This window comes from Bufo gargarizans, chromosome 2, assembly GCF_014858855.1.
Source record: "Bufo gargarizans isolate SCDJY-AF-19 chromosome 2, ASM1485885v1, whole genome shotgun sequence".
Lineage (NCBI taxonomy): Eukaryota > Metazoa > Chordata > Amphibia > Anura > Bufonidae > Bufo > Bufo gargarizans.
Window position 1 is genome coordinate 94,104,089 of NC_058081.1, and position 18,908 is coordinate 94,122,996.

Sequence of the window (18,908 nt, forward strand, 5' to 3'; positions counted from 1 at the left end):
TCTTCAGATCATCAGGGACAACAGAGACGCACTAGACCTCTCTGTTTCTCCCGGGGTCGAGCTGCGCCAGTGCCGGTCATCCGCACTGCTGCCTCCCCCACAGAAGGCAAGGTGGACCAGGGCAGCCCAGCTCCCCTGCATCCCGCCAGCGCAAGGGTCGCCCGCACGCCAAGTCCCTCTTCCAGCGTCCTGCCACTACGGTGCCAGTAGCTGAAGGGGCGACCCTGCTGGAACGGACCGAGGGTGAAGACGGCTGTGGTAAGAGAGAGGCTTCTCCAGCCCTACGTTCCCCTCATTCCCTCCCCGGTCTCCTGCGTGCTGGACCCCCATACTGGTCCCTGCTGGACCTAGGCTGGCCCCTGAGGTGTCGTTGGGAACAGCCATTTTTCTGGCTCCAGGGCTGTCTCTCATATCCAGCTGTTGCCCAATAATCATATAGCCCCACACCACCACCATACTGGTGACCGCGGGGCGACTATACACTGCCCCTGCATAGGGCATTGCACAGGGGTGAGCAATGGATTGCTGTGGAGGAATTCTGCTTTAGGACCGGAGACCCGCTCCTAGCTGCCTCTGACACAGGGGTTATGCCGGCCCTCCCCCTTACCGGTCGCAGATTCAGTACAGGGGGCCCGCGCTGACTGCCCTGTCCCTCCTCCACGGGCGCCTGGTCCGTTAGGGCAGGGGGTGCAGTGCTGGACTTCAGGGTCCCCCCCCCCCCGCCCTCCTTACCGGTGTCTAGGGCCAAGGGCCCGCTCCAGAAGCTGCCGGACGCAAGGCCCTCACGGCCTGCATGTACTGAGCGCGATGCTCCAGCAGGCCCCGGCTGTCTGTTGAGGCTTCCGGTCGGCCGGGAGCCGCAAACTTTTGACCCAGGCTTCGGCCTGCTCGGCCGCAATCCGGCCCTTTCGGCCGCAATCCGGCCCTTTGTCTCTGCAGGCCCGCGGGGTGGGCACCCGCGGCCGTTAGTGCATGCGTCAGCCGGCTCCCTCCCGGTCCCGGCCGGGTGCCGCAAACTTTTGACCCAGGCTTCGGCCTGCACGGCCGCAATCCGGCCCTTTGTCTCTGCCGGTCCGCGGGGTGGGCACCCGCGGCCGTTAGTGCATGCGTCAGCCGGCTCCCTCCCGGTCCCGGCCGACCGCCGGTACTCCCGGTCGGCCGGGCGCCGCGAAAATCTAGGCCCCGGCTTTACGGCCTACTAGGCCGCAAACTTCCAGCCTCGGTTGGAGGGGGCAGGAACTTCTCGCGGCGCAAATTCTTCCCGCCTGGAGGTCCCCCGCCCCCAGGGGATCGCAGCGCCGCCCCCTAGGCCGGATGTTTGTTAACCTGTTGGGTACCGGCCGCCAGGGGCCGGCTCCCATCTAGAGGACACCCTCTATGTTCTGGGCTTCCTGGTGGGCCTGTATGAGATTGTGCCCCTGTATGGTGGCCCCTTTTTTTTGCCTCAGAGTGGCTGTGTTTAAAAAAAAAAAAAAAAAAAAAAAGAATAATGAAGTTAATAAATAACGGAATGGTTGCGCAGGACGCTGCAGCCTGATGCAGTAGTGCTGGCCGCACGCTATGCCCCCCTTCCGTAGGCGGCATGTTGCGATCCTCGGCTGCGGTTCTGGCCAGCTACATGTTCCCCTTCTAGGCGGACCCTTGCCATCTCCCGGGATACGGCGCTGACCAAAGGCAGGCGCCCCGTCTATAGGCAGAACGTCGCCTCTCCTGTTACAGGTTGGCCATGTGCATCACTCTCACTGGATTTAATGCCGGACAGGTGCATGACCCCCTTCTGGGGCAGAAGAATTGCACTCTCACCGGATACGGTGCTGGCCATGTGCACGACCCCCCTCCTTGAGGAGCGCGGCACTCTCACTGGATTCCTGCCGGCCGTGTGTGTAACCCCCTTCCATGGCGGTACGCTGCACTCTCACTGGGTTCGCTGTCGGCCATGGGTATAAAACATGTGCACGTCCCCCTTCCATATGCGGAACACTGCACTCATTGGATTCACTGCCGGCCATGTGCACGTCCCCCTTCCATAAGCGGAACGCTGCACTCTCAATGGATTCGCTGCCGGCCTTGTGCATGACTCCCTTCCATAAGCGGTAGGCTGCACTCTCATTGGTTTCGCTGCCGGCCTTGAGCATGCCTCCTTCTCTCGGGCGGCATACATACTCTTCCTGGCTGGGGTTGTTCTCTCGCGGTAGGTTGCTGGCCACGTGCTTGACCCCCTTCCATGGCGGGGTGCTTGCACTCTCACCGGATCCGCTGCCAGCCATAGGCATGCCCCCCCCCCCCCCTTCCTTGGGCGGTGGACCGCACTCTCGCTGGCTTTGCTGCCGGCATGGGCATGCCTCCTCTCCTCAGGCGACATACATGCACCTTCACTGACGGTGTTTGTTCTTGCGCCAGTATGTTGCTGGCCATGTGCATGGCCCCGTCCGTGGCGGGGTGCTCGCGCTCTCCTGGGATGCGATGCTGCCATGTGCGGTTCATTGCACCCTCACCGAATACGTTGCTGGCCAGGAGCATGGCCCTCTAAACATGGGTGCGCTGCTTGCACTCCCTTTGGAAACGGTGCTGGCCTTGTGCATGACCACTTCTCATTCCGTGGGCGGTAATTTGCGCGCTCATGAGATTCGCGGCTGTCCTTCTATATGCTGTACTGGACGTTCCCCTTTCATTGGCGAACTACTTGTTGCACTCTCACAAAATTCGGTGTTGGGTGGATTATTGCACAATAATTTAATGCCAGGATAATCCTGTGCATGCCCTTCCCCCTTCACTAGGTCCTTTGGTGCGGGCCTTTGCACTCTTGCCGTCTGCAGAGTTTGCTAGGTGCCTTTCTCTCCCCTTTTCTGGGCGGACTGCTTGCGTTCCATAGCATGCCCCCTGTACTAGCCTTGTGCATAACTCCCTTTCGGGTTGCACTTTGCACTTCCATGGATACTGTGGGATGCTTGGCTGTGCGCTCTGTGCGTTGTTTGGGCCGTGTTTGCCTTCTCCTCCCGTGGGTGGGTTGGCCTTCTCGCTGCCTGCGGTTTGCTAGTACGTATGCCTCCCTTCCTCCTGCGACATACCTTTTTCTCTTGGGGTGAGGCTGCTTGTCGCTAGCTTTGCACTCTTTTCTGAGGAGGTCATTCTGTCCACCTGTATGAGCCTAAGGTGTTGTCCAACACACAACAAATGAATGCCCAATGTATTCACCGCTGTATACCTTGTATATATGTAGACGGGCTCTGCTGGCTCGCTACTGCACCGAGCTGGGTGGCACTCATTCTCTGGTGTGGTCCCGTTGTGACTGCACCAGCCATGTTCATTGGCCCTTCCACCTGGGGAGTGTTCGGGGTACCTTGATGCGTACCCGTTCGTCCTCCCGTGACATTGCTTCCCCGCGCAAGCCGTCGGGTCGAGAGCGTTGTCTTTGGCGCCTTCTGCACTTCAGTCTGATCTGCTACCAGGAACAGACCGCTCCTCTCGGGTAGGTCACCCAACTTCTCTTGGGTGCTCGTCTATCCAGGTCTGAGGGACCTCCACTTTTGGGTTCTTCAGGGTTTTCGCCTTCTGCGAGGCGATGTGCAGGTCGTCTCACAGAGTAGCAGGTATTCGGCTTTTGAACTGTCCTGTGGCTTCCCTGTTTGCCATTCCTCCTTTCGGGTTGGAGGGTGTTATGCCGGCCTCTGTCTCGACTGCTTTTCCTCGCCGGCTCGGTCGTTTTGGCTTCCTCTCTGAGTTTGTCACTCCGAGGTGGCTTCTGCACCGGCCAGGCCTCAGAGGCTGTTTCGTCATTGCCCCCTCCCCTTCGGGGGTGAGCATGGTTGTTCACTTGGATGGTTCCGGTGTTACTTGTGGTCTCGTACCGTCTCCCTCGTTTTCGCTGGCAGTACTAGCTGTGTGCCTGTTTGCCAGGCCTATTGCGTTCTCTCCTCCCGCTGGGTGCAGATTGCCTTTCCATTCTGGGCATATGGTCCTGCTGGACTTACCTTTTCGGTAACTTGGGAGGACTACCCTTCGGTCACGGTTGTCCTTGACTTTCCCTCACCAGGACTGTAGAACTCCTTCCTGTGGTGGCTACGTCGACTTGGACTTTGGCCTGTCTTGTCCTGGCATCTGTCGGCTGCTGGGCGGACCCTTCCGGTTTCTTCCGTCTGTCCTTCTGCTCACCCACTCCGGTTGGATACGGGACTATGTTGTTCGGGGGCCGACGGGAGTTTTCTTCCGACCCTTGGGCCGTGTTACTGGTCTGCGCCTGATCACATTGGGTTTTTTTCCCCCGCTTGCCAGGCGATTCCTGCGAGCGCGCTAGTGTTCGCTCCCGACTGTGCTTCGTCCAGGTTCGGTTGTCGGACTTAGGGTTCTTGACTAGGTTTTGTGGTAAGTGGGGCATTCCCCCACTCTGCTTTTCTCTCCCTTGGTTCTGTCTTTCTCTAGTCCGGCCTGGCCCTGGGACTGGGGCTCTGTTACTGAAGTGTCAAGTGTCGGCGCTGTCCTTCCCCTTGCAGCGTTTTCTGGCCCTCCTGGGCCTGTCATGACCTTCTTCCACAGAGTGGCTCTTTGGTTCCTCTGTACCGTTCCCTGGTACCGCCCTGGGAACTACACACTGAGCTCTTGGCGCTCCCCTTCTTTCCCTTGGTGCCGTTGTAGAAGTTCTCCCTACTCCTGCTGTCCTGTACAGTTGTGTTTTCTGTTGCCATCATGTCTGACGGGTGCCTGATGGGTGGCCCTTCGTGTTCTGTGCCCTCTGTCCTTTTCCAGGACGGGGCTGTTTCTCCATCCCGTCCCTTCCTTCTGAGGGTGGTATCTGCCTTCTTATCTACGAGGCTTTGGTCATCCCCTTCCCGTCTCCGGGAACGGGCGCTTCACCGCTTGGAGATTGTTTGGGTTTGCAGTTGTTACTTGGAGATCTCCGGCTCTTGTCGGCGTTCGGTCTCTTGTGTTTCCAGGATGTCCGCGCAAAGGGTTGACGGCCTCCAGGGTGGCTTTCCTTCGCTCTCTGTGTCTATTGCTGTGGTTACCGCACCAAGGGCAGGGTTCTGCTTTTGGTGTCACCGTTCATTTCACCAGAGCGGTCGGTGCCTCCTGGGCCGGAGGCATAAGGCTTCGGCCATGCTTTTGTGCAAGGCGGTCGCTGGTCTTCCTTGCGCACCTTACTGGGTTCTACAGGGTGCGCACTGGGGCTTCGGCGTCTGCTGCCCTGGGCCGCCTGGTCTGCAGGCGGCGGTTTCTTGATGCCTTCGGGTGCTTTGCCTTGGTGCTGTGGTCCCTCCCCTCTTGGACTGCTATTGAACGTCCCAAGGTCTTCTGTGTCCCCCAAGGAAATTGGGCGAGAAAACGAGATTTTTGTATAACTTACCAGTAAAATCTCTTTCTCGCTCTTTCCTTGGGGGACACAGCACCCACCCATTCTTTGTTTCCGAGTTGTTTTACCCGTTGGGTAGTTGGCTTGTTGGTTCCACTTTTGGACTTTGCCTTTTCTCACTACTTGGACACGCAACTGGCAGTCTCTCTCTCCAGGCTGAGGGTATAGCTGTGGAGGAGGGGCTTAACAGTTCTCACTTAGTGTCACGCCTCCTATGGAGATGAGCTATACCCAAGGTCTTCTGTGTCCCCCAAGGAAAGAGCGAGAAAGAGATTTTACTGGTAAGTTATACAAAAATCTCGTTTTTCGGATCCTCTGCCGGATTTCAAAACCAGAATTAACAACGCAGATGTGATAGAAGCCTTATCCATCATTACATTTATTAAAGGGAACCTGTCATCAACTTTATGCTGCCCATACTAACTGCAGAATAACGTAGACAGGTGAGTTGATTTCAGTGGTCTGTCATTTATATGTTAAAAGTAAGTAGTTGCCGAGAACAACATGACAATCATTGCAGACCGGGCCTGGAAAAGAGTCACTGCCACCTGAGGAGTCCTGGTTATTCATGAATTCCTGCTCTCCTGTCCACCTGTTGATGGCTGACAGTCTTCTACCTAGTTTTCTCCCTTTCTCTCTAGGAGAGAACTGCCAATCAGCAGATGGGTGAGAGAGCAGGGGATTATAATAACCAGGACTCTTCTCAGGTAGATTTGACTCTTGTCAAGGCCTGAGCTGCAACGGTTATGATGCTGGTTCTCAGCAACCACTTACTTCTAGCTGATGAGTGACACACCGGTGACATCAGCATTTCTGTCACTGTGCATCGGATACGGACCAAACATACAGTCGCATGCATGAGGCTGTAGATCGGTGTCTTGGCCAGCGGCGGTTCCTTCTAATGTACCAACCCACTTACACTTGGCTTGGTTGGAAATGTTTTCAGTAGGGAAAGGGTGGTAAGCCATATCCAGACACTTCTGGCATCTGCTTGAGGGCAAAGGATTGGGCATGTTAAAATCCAACTGCCCAATTCCTATTTTCTGACATCTGGGACCAGGTCCCTCTGTAATTGGCAGTTTTGGATATTATGTGTGACGACCGTAAGAGATGTGTGTACTCGGCCATGTTACTTCTCAGGGCACCCTTATTATGGGCCTTACTTACTCGTGTGCACTGGACCCAGCAGACCCCGGAAACTGCTTATAGATGGATGACTGGCACAGGCTATGGGCACTGGGCGCAGAAAAGCTTGTATTACAATCCAGGCTGGGGAGGGAGATGGGATTCTGTTCTGGTTCCTCTTTTACATCAGCCATATCTGTGCCTTACACTTACATCTGTGACCTTTGGCCACGTGAGGGAGTCACAAGCTGTCCCTGGACTTCAGCTGCGGGCAGCCCGCCACCTGCTCCCAGATCTCACATCATTATTTGTGCACAGCAAACACCCCAGCAACCAAATGGGCACGGCAGCTGCCGGCCGTTGTTGCTCCCGTCATGGTGAATAAACTGCATTGCGGTTGCTGTGTAGGGCGGTAGTGAGTGCATGTTGGGTTTCAGCAGATAAGTCAGGGCTGCACACTTGGCTGGGCTATGATACAGGATCAGTGCCAGATGAGCCGTGTTCTGATGATTATATCTACGACATGTATGATGTAAGCGCGCAGATCGTGGAGATGAGCCTGCACCTCCCAGCAGAAGGGCTTACAGTAAGCGGACGCTGCCTATTGAGTAGAAGCAGAATTAAAATGAATGGTAACTCCTTTATTGTAAAGCTGGGGGCAGATGACACAGGATCCACCATTTATTGTAGGTGATGGAGACTACTCCCCTCCTCCTCCCTGCACAATCACTTCTGTACATGTAAGGCCGTCTGGCTGTTCTGACTTCTGTCCCCAAAACACAGATATGGCTTCTTTCACACTAGCGCTTTTTGCAGATCCGTCATGCAAAAACGCTTCCATTACAATAATACAACCGCATGCATCCGTCATGAACGGATCCGGTTGTATTATGTCTTCTATAGCCATGACGGATCCGCCATGAACACCATTGAAAGTCAATGGGGGACGGATCTGTGTTCTATTGTGTCAGAGAAAACGGATCGGTCCCCATTGACTTACATTGTGTGCCAGAACGGATCAGTTTGGCTCAGCTTCGTCAGGTGGACACTAAAACGCTGCAACCAGTGTTTTGGTGTCCGCCTCCAAAGTGGAATGGAGACTGAACGGAGGCAAACTGATGCATTCTGAGCGGATCCTTTTCCATTCAGAATGCGTTGGGGCAAAACTGATCAATTTAGGACCGCTTGTGAGAGCCCTGAACGGATCTCACAAACGGAAAGCCAAAACGCCAGTGTGAAAGTAGCCTTAGTTTGGACATGCATATGGTCTCCGGGTCCATCTGTACCTTTCTGATGGAAAATGGGCAAGAATGGTGCAGGTTTTCTGCATGGACCAACGGTGAAAAACTGAAGTGTGAATTGCACCATTCCCCTTAAAGGCGGTCTGTCCTCTGGTTTACGGAGTGGCGCGGAGGGCTTGTGTAGACAATTAACACATTGCATTACCTTTTGAAATCTGTGGCTGCCTTAGCAGAAAATGCACGTATTAAAATATTTTTTTATTTTTAAATATTTCTGCATTCTTCTGCAATTATATATATTTTTCTATAACTGTATATAATTCTGTATTTCCTAGGATTTAACGTATCCTTATCGTATCCATATTTTCACCATTTTATCCTGATTTCTTTTTTACCACTTTTTTACTGTTATACATTGTTGTTGTTATCTGGCTCCCCTAGCCATCCCATAATAAATATTTTTTCCATGCATACCTATGATTAGAGTGCCATCCCTTTTTCTCACGTATTAAAATATGCAAGTGAAATGTTGGCCAAACCCTCAATGCACCAAAGTTCAATCCCTGTTCTCTGTAATGCCGCCCCCCCCTTTTTTTAATGGCTGGGTTATTTGTCTATCTTGCTATAGTTTGATCCCCGTAACCGCACGCCTTCCCCGTTTGTCAGAATTTTGGCATGTTCTGTACAGGAGAAGACCTTTACTGCGCATGTCTCATATGATCAGTGATGGTCCAATCACTGGTTGCTAGAGCATGCTGGATGATGGTCTTAAATTTTAGATTTTTTTTTCCCCCCCTACGTACATGAAAAACGTATGCAGCGCTGACGGGGGAAAACTGAAACCCTGAACGCCGTCACAGACCGAACTGATTCAACTTGTGTTCAAAACCATCTGTTCATAGAGCAGACCCTGACCCATTCCTTGCAGCTCATGTGAAAGAGGCCGAATAGGTTCTCCATACACTTCAGCTTCACCTCACTTGGATGACTCCTATGGTTACGTGGCCTGAGAGTTTCCTGGGTGTAGGAGGCTGGGGATGATGTAAATGACTTCACACCTTTCACTGCCTGTCATTATCCTTGTGCAAGTAGTAACAAGCCAGGCGAGACTAGCCTTCAGCTATGGTTGTCTCCTGTATGCCTTTTAAGTCTGAAGACAAATAATGCCTATTTTATGTAGAAAACCTCCTGCGGGGGGCCATATTGGAGAAGCCCTTCTCATATTGTGTAAAGCTGTAGTGTGGGTGTGTGCATTATGGCAGCTGAACTGAATGGGTGTCTGTTACCAGAACTATCATAGATTATTATTAGTCCTCAAGAAACTGTGTACAGTCCTTCCACAGAGAGCAGGGGGCTGTGTGCAAAGCCTTAAAGGGGTATGCCTGTGGATAGGGGATTCGGGGATAACTATTAGATCTGTGGGGGTCCTATCGCTGGGACCCCCACGATCATGAGAACTGAGCCCCCTTACCCCCTGCAGCCCCCCTGTAATGAATTGAGTGGCCGGTTGCACATGCGCGTGGCTGCTACATTAATTTATATGGGAGTTCTGGAGATAGCAGAGTACAGCGCTCACCTATTTCTGGAATTCCCATAGATATAAATGGAGCGGCCACACACGTGCCTAACCGGTTGCTCTGTTTGTTTCAGTAGGGCTGCAGCGGGTACGGAGCCCCCATTCTCGTAATCGGTGGGGATCCCAGTGCTAGGATCCCCACTGATCTAATACTTACATAGAAACATAGAATGTGTCAGCAGATAAGAACCATTTGGCCCATCTAGTCTGCGCAATATATCTGAATCCTATCAATAGTCCCTGGTCCCATCTTATATGAAGGATGGCCTTATGCCTATCCCATGCATGCTTAAACTCCTTCACTGTATTTGCAGCTACCACTTCTGCAGGAAGGCTATTCCATGCATCCACTACTCTCTCAGTAAAGTAATACTTCCTGATATTACTTTTAAACCTTTGCCCCTCTAATTTAAAACTATGTCCTCTTGTGGTAGTTTTTCTTCTTTTAAATATTCTCTCCTCTTTTACCTTGTTGATTCCCTTTATGTATTTAAAAGTTTCTATCATTTCCCCTCTGTCTCGTCTTTCTTCCAAGCTATACATGTTAAGTTCCTTTAATCCTTCCTGGTAAGTTTTATCCTGCAATCCATGTACCAGTTTAGTAGCTCTTCTCTGAACTCTCTCCAAAGTATCAATATCCTTCTGGAGATATGGTCTCCAGTACTGCGCACAATACTCCAAATGAGGTCTCACTAGTGCTCTGTAGAGCGGCATGAGCACCTCCCTCTTTCTACTGGTAATGCCTCTCCCTATACACCCAAGCATTCTGCTAGCTAGCTAGTTGTCCCCTATCCTGTGGACAGGGGATAATGTCAAACAACTGGAATACCCCTTAGTGACAGCCCACACGCCTTTTTACAGCTGTCACTAAGGGACAGCAAAGCTGTTCTCCTTCTCTAACAGCCTGGACCGGCAGGAGTGCCGGACTGGACTGTTTACTCCTTTACATGCCGCTGGCAATGGCACCCGCCACATGTAAGTGGTGACAGAGGGAGCGGACTCCCTCTGTCTCCCATCAATGTGTGTATAGGCTGGCTGGTACCTAATGTAGGCCCCAAGCCTGTCTTGCGTGTTCTCCACCAGGCTGTGCCTATTTGGCGCAGCCTGCTGGTCAATGTCGGTGCAGAACTGACATTAAAATGCAATGCACTATAGGGATAGTTCATTGTATTTTTGGAAGCAATCAAAAGATTGCCTGTTCTAGTCCCCCTTGTGGGACTATTAAGTGGGTAAAAAAGGTTTTTTTTTTTTAAAAAAATGTATTGAATACGCTTTTCCATTTTAAAAAAATTTCAAAAATAAAATGTCCCCCATGTTTTTTTATTGCCGCATCTGTAACGACCTGCACTACACAAATATCATGTTAAATCATCCTCTAAGGTGAACGCCGTAAAAAAAGCTAGAATTGCAAATATTTTCTTACTCGCCACCGAAAATAACTAAAGTGTCATTTACCCCAATATAATACCAATGAAAACTACAAGTTGTCCGGCAAAAATCAAGCCCTCGCACAACACCATAGAAGGACAAATAAAAAAAAGTTATGGGTCTTGATGTGGAGATACAAAGTTTTTTTTTTTCTTTTTTTTTTAAAAGAAAAAGGGTTTTATTGCACAAAAGTAGTAAAAAAAAAACAACAATGTTTTGGTATCACTGTAATCTACTGACCCAGAGAATAAAGATATGTTATTTATGCCGAAAAATGAATGCTGTAAAATTTATAATGTAAAAACAAATCAGTGGCAGATGCAGATTATACTTTTGTTGGCCATTTCCTCCAAAACAGGTGTGTTTGGCCGACACAATGTGTGGGTAGCTTCTGACTATCCCCTAACAGATGAGATCGGGGGAGAAAAGGATCAGTTGAGATGAATATTTTGTCCCAATGCATTTGTTCTCCAGGGAGATATGCCACCACCATAAGAGCCCATGCACACGAACAGCAAACTGTCACCAGCCGTGTGTGCACCGTATCATGGATGTGGACCCATTCACTTGAATGGGTCTGCAGTCCAGAAGATATGAAGTGGAAGGCCACGGAAGCACTACTGAGCATTTCCACGGCATTTCAGTCTGTGCCTCCACACTGCATAAAAATAGAACATGCTCCATTTTTTTTGGGGGGTGCAGATGGTTTGCTTTATGGATGGTGCCCATTCATTGGGGACCACAATTTGTTGCATGGGAGTCACAGGTTCGTGTGTGAATACACAGCCGTTCGGCCTAGCCTAACATGTATATGTATGGGGAAGACGGGAGAGATAGCGGTCTGTCGATAGATTGTTTGGCCAACAGCTATTGAATGTATGGCCAGCTTCAGACTCTCTTCACATCTTCCCTGATGCATGCGTTCCCTGACTTATACCTCCGATGCCCGGTGTATGCTAAGACTGTTATTTCAGCATATATCAGGCTATGTTGTCCTACCTTTTTTTTGGAGGTTTGGCTATGTTTTCTTATGCAGAGGGACACGGTAGACGTTCATCGTTCCTGCCTATAGGGAACCTCGTGAGTAGCTTCCTAGTGTTATTTAAAGTTGCTTCCAACTGGGACTTTGCTTTCAATATAAGCGATTTCCTGCGGCATGAGCTGAGCTTGTGAATGCTTGCGAAAATGTCTTAATTCCGTTGTTTGCTTGTGGTTCACAAAAGGGAAGTTGAGTCAAACCCATGTGCACATGAAACTAAAGATGTTGCCTAATCTTGAAGTACAGACACTTGAGTCCTGCAGATTTTGCTCTGTTTTTAGTCTGTTCTCCATTATGTCCGGTGCTGGACGGGGCCTGCAGTGTGGTCATTAGTTTCCTCCTTTTCATGATCCGTATGATCCCACAGTTGCCTAATATTGTAAATACAGCCGCTCCAAACTTTTAAGGGGCAATTCTCACAGGGTAAGCCATAAATGTCAGTGCAGGTGCCACCTCCAGAGGCTGCGCCTATCTCCAGGGTGGTGGCTTCACATCCAGATAGAGAATGTGTGACGCTTGCTCAGCTTTTTCTGTAACTCTAGTAGAAGTGAAGGGAAAGAGCCGCACATCTCTCCATTTCTTCTCAGTCTGGGTGCATTGGCTTACTCACCTGGCGGGATAGGGTTGGGAGACCCCTGTTAGGGAGATAGGTGTTGGGACGTTCTGTGGATGTGCCATATAAATCTAATTACTCATGTGTCCATTCTGTTTCCCTATGTGCGTTGCGCAAAAAAAAAGCCTGTTATAGTCCGCATTACAGAATGCACACAACGTCATCCATGTTTTTTGCGGATCTTTTTTTTTTTTTTTTTTTTTTTCTCCAGACTGCAAAATACATAGTCCTGGTCCTGTGGTCTCTGCCGCCAGTCCGCGTTCTCAGCTGTCACAGTGGCATGAATGGTACATTACTGCTGTGACGTAGTGGTCAAGCTACTCTGGCTTGTCATCATTCTCTCTGGTCCCGGGACCAGCCTATTTTCTGGTCCTGCAAGGAACAGTGCAGTGACAGGACCATGGAGATATATTATATTTTTTTATTTCAATTTTTTTTAAACCTAAAAACATGATTCAAACAATGAGTTGTTTTCTGATGACACACTGGGGGAGATCTATCAAAACTGGCATTTCCTCTATCTCCTGTGAGATGTGCCTAATTAAGTGGCAGACGCCATGGTGTAGCATTGAGCTATAGTTCACTACAATTTCTGATGTAAATTACGGTAAATCTGGCGGAGCATGGGAGGCTCTGCTTTCTCGGGCTGCCCCCTGCCACCTTTTTATTGCCAATTTAGAAGAATGGTGAGAAGCGCAAATTCACAAATTATGCTGCAAATATGGCATTTGCTCCAGTTCTTTGGCGCAAATAACTGTAAACATTTGGTGCAGACATATGTCTGTCCAACAAAAAAAATGAGAATATCGTGTTCTTGTCAGTTTGTGGCCGGTGGTAGGTGTTTTTACAATAGTGCAGAATGCGCACAGCCAGTATCTGTGTTTTTGCGAATCCATGGTTTGTGTACCACTAAACTGATATAGTGGTGTGGCTTAAAGGGGTTGACTTGTCATATATATTGATGACCTATTGTCAAGGTAGGACATCCATATCAGTTTGGCGCGGGGTCCAACATCCGGCACCCCCGTCGATTAGCTGTTTGCAGAGGAGGCGGTGCTCCATGCGAGCGCTGCTTCCTCTTCATTACACTGCACATTGTCTCAGAAGTGCAGTGTAATAAGCACGTTCTCCATTCAAGTAATTGCACTGCGCTGCCGCTCCGCAGGAGACAACGCATGGAGCACCGCCTTTTCGGGGTGCAGCCAGCCATGTATTTGGTTATATTGTCGTATTTGGCCGTTTTGACATTCTCTCACTCCGGTTTGCGGTCTCTGCAGACGGATGCAGACCCATTCAACTTGAATGGGTCTGTGATCCGTCCGCACTGCAAAAAATAGAACATGTTCTATTTTATTGCAATATGAAGGTACGGAGAGAAACCCCACAAAGCACTCTGTGGTGCTTCCGCAGGGTTATGTGCCTCTGTTTGGCACCGCTCCTTCCGGATTGCGGACCTATTCAAGTGATTGGGTCCGCTTCCGTGATACAGCGTGCACACAGCCAGTGCACATATATTGCGGACCCACTGTTTGCAGGCCGCAATACGGGCATGGCTGTGCATGAGACCTAAAAGTGGTGGTGTGGTAGATCCAACATGCCCAACATTTTTTCCCCAAAGGTGGTAGTTGGGGGATGTTCGGTTTACCTCCCTACACAGTAGACTAATAGAACCCACTACAAACCCCATGTACTGTATCCTGAGATGGCCATAGGTTACAGCACATGAGAATGGGGGTTTTCAACGTCCCATCAACATTTACGCATCCTGCACACGACTGTAGTCGTTTTGCAGTTCGCAGATTGCGCATCCATTACATACAGATGCGATCTGTGTGTATCCTGCAATTTTCATGGGACCCATTGTAAAAAACAAACCCTATTCTTGTCCGCAAAATGGACAAGACTAGGACAGGTTCTATAATTTGTAGATGTGCTGTCCTTTTTTGCTGACCCATAGAAATAAATGGGTCCGTGTGCAATCTGTAAGAAATGTGGATCGGACTTGGACCAAAAATACTGTCTTTTCAGAACATGTTGCAGGTTTGACTGGTTTCTGTTTAATTCCGGTGGGATTTTGCATTGCAAATGGTGCAGCAAATCCGTGTGAAACACAAGGTCGTATGTTGCTGGAAATGGCATGTAATTCTGTTTTCTGGCTCCTCTGTGCCCAGGTGTCCCTTTCCCCAAGAACTTCATGTCGGTGGCAAAGACCATACTGAAGCGGCTGTTCCGGGTGTACGCCCACATCTATCACCAGCACTTTGACTCTGTTATGCAGCTACAGGAAGAAGCACATCTCAACACTTCATTCAAACATTTCATCTTCTTTGTACAGGTGAGAGCCCAAGGCACGGACTTATCAGGACCCTGCCCAGATTTATAGAAATGTGTAGGGTTGTCACAATACCCAAATTTTGACTGCACCACCAATGTTTAATGTTGGGGGGGGAAATAAACATTAGTTATCTTAATTGGTTAATACAAATACAGGAGGCGGGTGCCGGCGGCAGAATCACATAGCCAGCACCCAACCTCTATGACAGGGAGCTGCAATCAGCGGCAGTTAACGCCTCAGGAGCCACTGATCGCAGCTCCCTGTCATAGAGGTCGGGTGCTGGCTATGTGATTCTGCCGCCGGCACCCGCCTCCTGTATTTGGCCACAGCTCCTCCCCCTCTCTCCTGCCATTGGTGGCAGCAGCGGCACAGTGGGGAGGGAGACACTGCTTCCTGAGAGCAGCGAGTGCCGTGTTCTGTGATACTAGGCTGTGCAGTAGTGCAGCCTAGTATCGGTAAAAGGCAAATCCCGGTATCTGATCAATACTGGTACAAAAGTATCGATAATTCGATACCCGGTGCAACCCTACTAAGCTACGTTCACATCTGCATTTGGTGAATCTGGTAGTCTGTTAGGGCAGAGGAGCAGACTACTGGGATTACCATAGCCACACACTGCCCAGATCCCTCAGGCTTGTAGCATAAATGCCCCGAAAAATAATGCAGCATATCTTTCCAGCAGAAAACTGCCATTCCTGATGGATTGTCTTGACAACCAGTAAGTGAAAGAGACCAGGAAAGTCCAGCTCACCACTTCTATATCTGACCCCATGTCTGGGACGGTGCATGGGAAGACGCTTCGGCTACAGATACAGATCAAAGAAACCCAGCACACGCCCATTACATCTTCACCTTTATTGGATCATATTAAAGGCATCACGTCCACCGTGGTGCATCATGGCCTCCGCATTTTGGATAGATGCGTGCTATCCTTGGTCATGCCATGACGGATATCATGCGTCTATGTGAAATGAGCAGGCTACTATGTTCCGTGCTGGATGTTACACTTTTAATATGACCCAATAAAGGTGAAGATTTGATGGACGTGCTGCTGGGTTTTCTTTACTTTTTGCCCTGATTGATTCCATTACAGTGAATAGGGATCTGGCGGGCCACGACTGGATATGCTGGATACGGTAATTGTGGTAGTCTGCTCCTCTGCTGGAACAGCCCACCGGATTTACCCACCGCAGATGTGGATGTAGCATTAGTTGTGTTTTATGTGGAGGTTTAGGTAAAGCGCTGATGATCCTTTACCATCTGATGACCATTGTACTGGTGACTCCAGTCTCCTGGGTATTTTGTAGTGGGTTTCTCCAGTGTTGTCAGTCATTGCTTCATCTATTAATAAAGTAGAGGCAATGCAAAATAAAGTATGCGTCTATGCCCCATTTTGCCTAAATTATGCAACCAGGCATCAGTGCATCGCTCCTCACTAGGATGCTGACATCCTGACCCTTGCTCAGGTAATTGTGGCCACTTACCTTAGGGCAGTTCAGAATGGCTTGCGGTTCTGTGCAGTACTGGATCGGGTGACATCGCTGTATTCCTATGGGATAGAAAGCTGATCAAGTTAGATTACCACGGCACCCTCCAAATGATCAGATCATTGACTAGTAGATGTTACTGTTTGTCCCTTTTCTGCAGGAGTTTAACCTGATTGACCGCCGAGAGCTGGCCCCCCTTCAAGAACTCATTGAGAAACTGGGATCCAAAGACAGATAAGCCGGGAGGAGGGCGTCCCTCCTGCGAGCTCCGGTCTCCTCTCACGGCTCATACCAGCGGCAAGCCTTTGTCATATAACCATTCTCTACCTGAAGGACTCCGAGTACAACTGCATTCCCAGAGGAGGCGCCACTGGAAGTCGTCTTTTACATAGAGATTGCCTTGTGTTATTTTTGTATGAACTTTTATAGAGATGCTTTAAAGGAACACTCCACTAGATGTGCATTCAGACACTTGAGTCGTCTTCACGTCTGCAGGTTTTCTGCTAGGGGCTGAGAAAATCTCAATCTCCACTATTTTTTTTATTTTTATTTTTTGTCTGTTGCAAGTCAACCAATGGACATGGCCTTTCTATATACCACTGTACTCACCTCTGCGTTATTCTCCTGCTCTATGTACAGTTTATATTCATGTACAACAAACTTTATTTTTTAATGTTTTTTTTGTGTTATTGATAGAAAATGCTTTTATGTAGATCCTGTTCTGCAGTAGAACCAGTAGAACGGAGTGGGGGCAGGTAAACCAGACATGGGCATTGAGGGCCCAGTGGAAGAACATTGGGGGTTTACTTTTTTTTTTTTTTTTTTGCTCTTCCACTTCAGTCTTTTTACATAACTTTTTTTTTTTATTTTATTTTTTTTATATGCTTTAGATGTGATGAACAGATGGATTGAATACAAGTCTAATATTCCAATTTTTGGAAGACGTTCACCTTCCTGCAATGAATATCTATTTTTTTAAATTTACTATGATAAAGATAATGAGAGCTTTGGTTCTCTGGGGTGAAGTGGACTTATCTGTTTTATCAAATAAAAGTACGATCAATGCAACGAGTGTGAGACGCAGTACAAAGTAACATTAATCATAGGCGGCGAGCTGCGGTATCGTGTCTACCAATACAGACTGCAGATCATGCTTCATCTCTAGTATGATGGATGCAGATTGTGCGTTTACCTTTCAAGTGCTGTGTATGAGCCATAGAACAGAGTATTTAAAGGGTTATTCCCATATTTTCTGATTGGTGTGGGTCCCACACCTATGTTGTAAACAAAGCCGGCAGTTCCAGGTCCAGCCACCACCAGGCGTTCCTATTTGCCCACCAACCATAGCCGAGCGATGCGCTTGGTTATTTTTGGAGTCCCCATTGAAATGAATGGGAGCACACCACGCTTGCGCAGCCACCGCTTCCATTCACTTCTATGGGGCCAGTGAAAATAACCAAGCCAGTCTTGGCTATTTCCGGTGGCCCCATAGTAATAAATGGAGGGCAGCCGCACATGCGATGGAGGGCAGCCGCACATGCGAGGTGCGTCCTCCCTCACTTAGGTGCAGGTTCAAGACTCGGCCTGCAGTCGGGCAATTGTCGGAGATGGGGAAAGCAACCCTTTAAATGACTTCACTTAGGGTACTTTTACACTAGCGTTTTTGTTTTCCGGTATTGAGTTCCGTCACAGGGGCTCAATACAGGGGGAAAAAATGATCAGTTTTATCCTAATGCGTTCTAAATGGAGAGCAATCCGTTCAGGATACATCAGTTCAGTCCCTCTTGCGTTTTTTGGCCGAAGAAAATACTGCAGCATGCTGCAGTTTTATCTCCGGCCAAAAATACAGAACACATGCCGGATCCGGCATTAATTTACATTGAAGTGTATTAGTGCTGGATCCGGTATTAAGTGTTCTGGCAAAACGGATCCAGAGAGACTGATCCAGTGTTTCAATGCATTTGTCAGGCAGCTCTGCATCTGGATCCGTCTGACGAATGCTATCACTTTGCTTCCGTATTGCCGGATCCAGCAGGCAGTTCTGGCGACGGAACTGCCTGCTGGAATCCTCTGCCACAAGTGTGAAAGTACCCTTATATTAGTTGTACCCAGCCAGCTACTTCAGCTTGGGAGCTGGACACAACTTATATGTACTGCACCTCAGCGCACAGATACAACGTCTATACACGGAGTGCTGGGTGGGACAACACTGCATGCAGTTTTCTGTCCGGCGCTGTTTAATAGTTATGCACCAGACGAATGTGAACAATTCCATAGAAAACTGTGGGATCAGTTCTAGCTTCAATTCTCCCCCTGGTGTTTGCTGCTCCTCGCTGAAGGGGCACTGAGCCGGACTGCTGGATATACAATGGATATAAAAAGTCTTCACACCCCTGTTATAGAATGTCAGGTCTCTGTGCTGTAAAAAAAAGAGACAAATCATTTCAGAACTTTTTCCACCTTTTTAATGTGACCTATAAACTGTACCACTCAATTGTAAAACAAACTGACCTCTTTTAGGTGGAGTGTAGAAAATAAAAAATAATGTGGTTGCATAAGTGTGCACACCCTCTTATAACTGGGGATGTAGCTGTGTTCAGAATTAAGCAATCACATTCAAAATCATGTTAAATAAGAGTCAGCATACACCTGCCATCATTTAAAGTGCCTCTGATTAACCCCAAATAAAGTTCAGCTGCTCTAGTTGGTCTTTCCTG

The 18,908-nt window shown here is 49.2% G+C and overlaps 1 protein-coding gene across 1 annotated transcript in view; it reads left to right on the plus strand.

Moving 5' to 3' along the window:
- LOC122927453 (MOB kinase activator 1A) overlaps positions 1–17,263 on the plus strand; it is a 32,252-nt gene extending 14,989 nt beyond the window's left edge. The window contains exons 5-6 of the mRNA XM_044279310.1: positions 14,541–14,704; positions 16,352–17,263. Coding sequence (XP_044135245.1) covers positions 14,541–14,704; positions 16,352–16,429 — 242 coding nt within the window. The 3' untranslated portion in view covers positions 16,430–17,263. The remainder of the gene's footprint in view (positions 1–14,540; positions 14,705–16,351) is intronic.
- Positions 17,264–18,908: the final 1,645 nt, after the last annotated feature.